The following is a 7,500-nucleotide window of genomic DNA, read 5'->3' on the forward strand; positions in this document are numbered from 1 at the left end:
TGATTAAATTAACAGCATGCAGTGAATATTCAACTTACGCAGTTTCCACGGTTGTAGTTGTCTTCCGTTTGGATTTTCCCCTCTCCTTTTTCCTGCCTTTCCTTGTCGGCTTGAGAAAAGACCTGGGAATTACAGACAGACAGAAAAGTCAGGATTTTCAGGTCACACAGCCTCTGTTAGAACTTCAATCACACCTATCCTATTGAGTGAAATCGACATGAATATCGATTGCCTCAACTAATATCAAAGTGTATCGATTTTGGTTTTCCTGTGGTTTAATTTGTTTTGAAAGTTGCTCTCTCTCTCTCACTCTCTCTCCGCCTCACTCTCCCCCCTCTCTCTCTCTCTCTCTCTCTCTCTCTCTCTCATTGTTTCTTATCCCATCTCAACCCAGTCCCCAGAATATAATGTTGGAATTTTACGTGTCTGCAAACCAGGGATATACAGTACGTACAATCTCAATGTAAACTGAAACTTACATTTCTGCAAACCTACAATCTCAACATTTTGATGCAAAATGTCGGTTAATTTGAAATCTCACCACCTTTCTCATGTTAAATGCAAATAAAATAACTAACAAACAACTTTGGTTATGCTGAGGCAAGTAAAACAACTTTGGTTATGTGTAGGCAAGTAAAACAAACTTGGTTAAGGTTAGGATTATGGTTTGGGTTAGGCTTAAATAACAAAAAGGTTAAATGCGATTTGAAATATCCGGTGTGAAAGATAAGTGTTTACGTTCTCCATCCACCCCGACCACAACACCCTTACTGCTATTTCAATAGCAATAATATATAATAATATAAACTTTATAATAATATATACCGTAATAATATCAACTATGTTGTATGTACGAGCAAATGTATTGTCACGTAAATTTGCTTGTTGCACTGATGGAGTGAAGCTGACTCTGTTTACAGCGTACTGTTCACCTTTGTACACTGCACATCTGTGGTTGAACTATAAAAAAGCCAGCCTTCAGAGACTGCAAGTGGCATACAATGATGCTCTGAGAATACTGCTAAAAAGGCCCAGGTGGACTAGTGCGAGTGAGAGGTTTGTGAGTGCTGGAGTGAACACACTGCAAGCTGTCTTGAGAAATGTAATGTACAGGTTTATCTGTCGGTTAAATGATTCTGAAAATCAACTTGTGGTGCTGGTGAACATTGCGTACAGTGCCACACGCTGCACGTCTCAGTTTTGGGAGCACTGGTATAGGTGTCTTTTAAAATGAGTCACTAGACTATTTTTATTTTGTGTTTTCTTTTAATCTTTTCTGTATTATGTGTATTTGACTGAATTTTTGTATGGACCTTGAGTCTGCAATAAAGTCTATCTATCTATCTATCTATCTATCTATCTATCTATCTATCTATCTATCTATCTATCTATCTATCAACTATATAATATCAACTATAATATATTCTAATATTCTGGTGAGGCCGTTTCCCAGTACAGTTCTGACGTTAGCTGTGTGATGCTGTTGTTGTCTTTGGAGCTCTAATTTGCCATTATGGATGCGTGACTGTGCTTGGTCAGTCAGTGAGAGAGCACATGGCGGGGGAGATAACATCGTCTCCATGGTGACAACAGGATGCGGGCCGTCCCAAGGGATGCTGTGATAGAGTCACACAGAGGCTAATAACTCGCTGAGGGGTACACATACACACACACACACACACACACACACACACACACACAAACACACACACACACACACCCACACACACGTATACTAACATGTACAAGCACACACTAAACAAGAATGCAGGGATTCACTGAAACCCCTTAAACGTATATACTGTACATGCACTGTGCTTGAAGTAAAACACACACAGCATGTGTACACGCACACGCATGCACGCACGCACACACACGCACGCACGCACGCACGCACGCGCACACACACACACACACACACGCGCACACACACACACACACACTTGAATCCCTTATTTATGTCCCCATCCTAACAGGAAGCAGGGGGACATAAACATTGAAGGTGCAATCAGATGATTGGCTGGCTGGACCTGCCAGTATGAGGCACACAAACAAACAAACAAGCAAACAAACAAACATCAGGGATCCAAACAGCGACGCCTCTGTCACTCTGTCAGTCCCAACTGACACGGGACAGTGTCTGTCCAGCTGCTGCTCCTCCTGGACAGTGTCTGTCCAGCTGCTGCTCCTCCTGGACATGAGGGTCTCTCAAAATGTGTGGTCCATCTGGGAACGAGTTGCTTGGGAAACCGTTTCAAAGGGCAGGCACTTTCAATAAAAAAAAACCTAGCAGGTGATTGGATGAACCATCTGTCTATCACGTTTATCACAGGCTCGCTTCTCACCAAATCCTGCCCGTAGCTGCCTCATAGGATGCTGATTGGTGTGAACCACTGGTGGTTCAGATTCAAACCAGTAGATTGAAGCGTGGCAAGATGGATTTGTCGTGTGATCGTGATCTCATGATCTCGTGTGAATCCAGCTGCCTCGCAAGGTGAAGTTAAGGCTTGCTGTGAGAACATTTCAAACCACTACTGCACTTGACTATGCATTTATATAAAAGGTAATGATAGACATATTATGATGGCCTAAAGCCTAACATTACTGAAATATTCATCCTGCATCCATTCCACTGAATTAGAAAATGTTAGTTTACACTGTTCCGTTTCTATGGAGATGACCAACTCACATACTGCTAGCTTGACTATGAGGCAAACTGACAATATTGATTTTGTGTGTTTAGGGTTGACTATTCATTTTCAACTTCTAATGGAAAAGTAATGGACACCAAGGGTTGTAGTGAGTGCTGATCACTGGATGTAGGAAGAAAGTGTCGCACACTCTGGCGCCTTATGCCTTTTTCTTTAATTGGATGACGTTTCGGCCCTCAGGCCTTCTTCAAGATCAACAATAGTAGAACACAGGCCCTGGTCTGTTATGTAGCAGGCCACACCCTAACACATCTGATGGTGATTAGACAATCATGCGCTACGATTAGGGTGAGGAAAAACCATCAAGAAGCCTTCAGCAAATCAGAACTCTTTAGAACAGTGACAGGAATTACAGCCGGCCAAATCACTTCAAACAAAGTGACAAAAATCTTTGTCTCGTACCACATAATAGAGATTTAGATTTTACATTACAGTTTTAAGGTAAAGTATATTCAAAAATGTTAATACATTTATTTAGAATAGATTTCTAATAGATCTACAGAAAAAGTTAAACCTCTGCTCTAGATGAACATCATAAACATAAAAAACTTAATCTAACTATCCAATATCATACATGACAGAAAACACGTCAAGTCTATATTCAATCCATAAGGGGAGAGGGTTCTCAGGTGGGGGATCAGATAGAGATCCCTCCTGGAAAGTAAAACATACAGGTTACCTAATCTTGGTAGTGGGTGATACCAAATGATATGGGAGTGATACCCAAATAATACCAAATTGTTTTACTCACCCATAGAGCATGATGGTCTAGGGTGTGGCCTACATAACATACTATCAGTGTTGGGCAAGTTACTTTCAAAATGTAATATACTTACTTTCATTTGAAAGTAATATGTTACTTTACAATATTACTGTCCTTGTAGAGTAACTCATTACTTATTACACTACTTTTTCATTACTTTCACCAAGATAACAACAGTAGCAGAATGACATCGCTGCCCCGGGACCATCCCAAAAAATAATTTCAACCGTCTTGAAGTCAGTGTAAACCGTCCAAAATTCTAAATGTTATCCTTTTCCTTTGTTATTGTCATCTATAGTGGGTATTTGCATAAAAGCACACAATTTGATTAGGAAATGATTGTATCCTTATTTAAATATGTGCTTGGATACATTTTTTGTTTTGTTTTAACTCAATTTGTAACTTGTGTTACTTGACAAAGTAACTGGTATAATATTAGTGAAATCCTACTGGTAATAAGTTACATTACTGAGTTACTGCTAAAAGTAATATATTACATGTAATATGTGACTTCTCTAACGAGTTACCCCAACACTGCATACTATTCATTTTCAACTGCCATAGGATGAAAAGAACAGGAGAGAGTTCATTATCTGAATATTATATACCGGTACTATATATTATATGTATATGACATCCCAATAAAAACAGCACTGAAATGCACTCATTTAACCAGTTTGGTTTTGTTTCCTTTATTGTTTCCTATTGCATATTTACACAATCTCTTACAGCAGGGCCAGTGTGCAGTGCGTACATATTTTGAGGGTTAGGCCTACTCTAATTCATTATGTGTTGGAAAACCAGGTGAGAAAGTGGTTTCTGTTCCTTTATCTAAACAAGGTAATGTTTTGATATCCTGCAGTAACCCAGAGGCCTTAGATAATGCATCCTACAGTTACAATAAAGAGGGGAAAGAGAGCCAGCCCCTTCACCAAGCTGCTATCGCCCTGTTGTTTGAAGCCTAGTGTGGCCGTCGCCATCTTGGGGTTCTTGCGCAGCTCACGCGAGACGGCACAGGACCAGGGGTTTCCCACAGAGCCGCAGCTCCGCCTGCTATTGGTCCTTGACCGTCAAGCTGCACGATCACTGGACAGGTAACCTGTCAATCACGCCGAAAACATACTCTTTTCTATCATCAATTTTACTGTAAATGGGTGGGTTATATAGAAATTCATCCCCCGTTGTTATGGAAGGTGAAATTAGCTATACAGACCAAAACTGTGTTATGAACCAGGCTGTAAACCTGTTTATTCTTGTTGTAAAGTCGGGAATTTTTAACATGGGGTGAACGGGGAATGGGGACTCCCTTTTGGATCCAGCCTCAAGTGGCCATTCAAGGAACTACAGCTTTTAGTATCACTTCCGCGGCTTCATCTGTCCAAGCCCGAGCTTGCCACCTGACACACACAAAAGGAAGGAGAAGGAGAAGAAGGAGAAAGAAAGTGTGCTAGCCTACCTTGTTGTAGGTGATGGTAGCAGCTGTTCTTTTACTCTGCGCACAAAAACAACAGATTGCGTCAGTATTATCATAGAGAGGACGATAAACTGCAGGTAGACTATTATACCATGCAGGTGTGCTGTGTGTGTCTTTGTGTGCAGACCGTGTAAATGTGTGTGTGTGTGCGTGTGTGTGCGCGCGCGTGTACGTGCGTGTGTGTGTGTGTGTGTGTGTGTGTGTGTGTTTTATGGGGTGCTTACCTGCACTCACACTGGCTGTGCTCGATGAAGGGCAGTTCAATGAGCTCATGCTTCATGAAGGAGGTTCTCATCAGCTGCAGAAGCATCCAGAACAATCACATGTTAGACGGAAAGCATCTCAGGGTTGAACTTTACTCATCTTAAAGACGCCCTAAAGTCAAAATCTAAAATAGTCTACCTTGAATAATAATTTGTGTCTGATATAGTTTTCCCCCCAAAAAATTATCTTGTTAAAATCGCCTACCACCGTGGAGACCCGGGTTCAAGTCCCGGCAGCGGTACTACCGGCTTGGTCAGATGTTCCTACAAACACAATTGGCCGTATCTGCAGGTGGGAGGCTGGTGGGCTATGAGTCCTGGTCGCGTGTAAACTTTTCGCAACCCAGTTTCCGCACATCACTTCCGCTCGCTCGCATGGAAGCCGGCAAGCTTGGAAAATACTTTGGAAAGATGAATGAAGATCGCCTGATATACAGCAGAGTGCATATACAGTATATATACTTTATGCATAATATGACACATTAATTATGTGGATATATTATGTGGCGTCTGTTCGGGGGGGAGAGGAACTGGGGGGAATAACGTGATCCTCCCACATGCTACCTCCTGCTGGTGAAACTCGTCGCTGTCAGGTGAAAAGAAGCGGTTGGCAACTGCACAGGTATCAGAGGAAGCATGTGCTAGTCTCCGGGCTCTCCCCACATCGGCAGAGGGGGTGGAGCCACGACTGGGACAGCAGGGGGAATTGGTCAAGCACAATTGGGGAGAAAACGGGAGAAAAATCCAAGAAAGTGGGGGGGAAATCCAGAGACTATGAATATGCAAATATATTCCATCTCCAAAGTTTTCCTGCTGGACACAAGATGTCTCCTACTTCACTGTAAAGTCCATGCTCAGTGTATGTGCACTGGAGGCGTCAAGTTTCCACGTCACTGCTCGTAGGCCCGCCCCCTAAAAATGTATTTTCATTGAGTAGAGAGAAACGTTCCACTTTCAGGAGATACCACTGGTGTGTACGTGCATGTGTGTGTGTGTGTGTGCGCGCGTGTGTACCTCCATGGTGAGTGTGTGTGTGAGTGAGGGCACACACTCCAGCGCCTCGTCGGCGCAGCAGCCCCCACAGCGCCTCACGGACACGCAGGCCGGGACGAAGAGGTGGTGCGTCTCCCCCGGCAGCTCCTGCCACACCTCCACCAGGGTGTCCCGCGGCTCACAGCCGCTCCGAGAATACACCTCCAACCACCGCCGCACTGGTGGAGAGACATAGACAGAGTGCGAGAGAGAGAGAGCATTGGGGTGAAGGCATTTTGAGAGAAGGGAGAAAGTGATAGGAATGAGAATAGGAGGCTTTGTAGAAAATGGAGATGTACCTTCTCGACCTTCTCTGGACCTGGGGGAGTCTGCTGGCCGCCAGTGAGCAAGCTGGAGGTAGAAAACAAAAGTCATGCAAACATTTATTTGTAAAGCACTGTGGCTGTGGTTTCCATAAGCACTGTGTCTGTGGCAGTGGTGTATAAAGTACTCGAAAACCATACTTAAGTAAAAGTAAAGATATCTTCCCAGAAAAATACTTTGGTAAAAGTCAAAGTCACTCATTAGAATATTACTTGAGTAAAAGTCTTAAAGTACTTGATATTTTCTGTACTTAAGTATCAAAAGTAATTTTCTGATATTAAATGTACTTAAGTATTGAAAGTAAAAAGTACAAGTAAATGCTGCAAAAAAAATCAAGCAAAAGACATGCCTGGGCTTGAGTGGAAGTCTATTTCTTCTTGACTTTTATAGCCGCTGGCAAACAACGTTATGTTGCATTAATACAGCCACCAAATGGAATGGCGTGTGGATCGTGATTAACGTAACTTGCAAACTAGGAGCACTGATTCACTAAACCTGATTGTTTGCAGGCTATGCAATTTCTTCTGATTTTACTTTGTAACTAAGATGCTTGGGGGAAATGTAGTGGAGTAAAAGTATCCATTTTATTTGGGAAATGTAGTGGAGTAAAAGTGAAAGTTGACAGAAATATAAATACTCAAGTAAAGTACAGAAAAAATACTTAAGTACAGTACTTAAGTATTTATACTTAGTTACATTACACCACTGGTCTGTGGTTTCCATAAGCACTGTGTCTGTGGTTTCCATATAGTGTAGCTGACGGGGACAGGAGGGGTGAGAGGTTGGGCTGAGCTGGGGGATTTGTGGAGACTTGTGGAGGAGGACAAACACTTCCTGGTGATGTTGTTGTAGTTCCTATGGCTGCTGCTAGATGTTACTAATGAGTCAACATTACTGATGTCGGTTAGGTTACGGTAGGGTCGGTGAGGCTGT

General features: G+C 42.5%; 1 protein-coding gene across 1 annotated transcript in view; it reads right to left on the reverse strand.

Moving 5' to 3' along the window:
- The window catches only part of vegfba (vascular endothelial growth factor Ba), a 20,594-nt gene that overhangs the window by 5,964 nt on the left and 7,130 nt on the right, over positions 1-7,500 (reverse strand). The window contains exons 2-6 of the mRNA XM_083652153.1: positions 6,543-6,594; positions 6,226-6,422; positions 5,173-5,246; positions 4,931-4,966; positions 39-122 (exon numbers count right to left, since the gene is read on the reverse strand). Coding sequence (XP_083508279.1) covers positions 39-122; positions 4,931-4,966; positions 5,173-5,246; positions 6,226-6,422; positions 6,543-6,594 — 443 coding nt within the window. The remainder of the gene's footprint in view (positions 1-38; positions 123-4,930; positions 4,967-5,172; positions 5,247-6,225; positions 6,423-6,542; positions 6,595-7,500) is intronic.

This window comes from Poromitra crassiceps (genome assembly GCF_964638095.1).
Source record: "Poromitra crassiceps genome assembly, chromosome: 15".
In the NCBI taxonomy this organism is placed as follows: Eukaryota; Metazoa; Chordata; class Actinopteri; order Beryciformes; family Melamphaidae; genus Poromitra; species Poromitra crassiceps.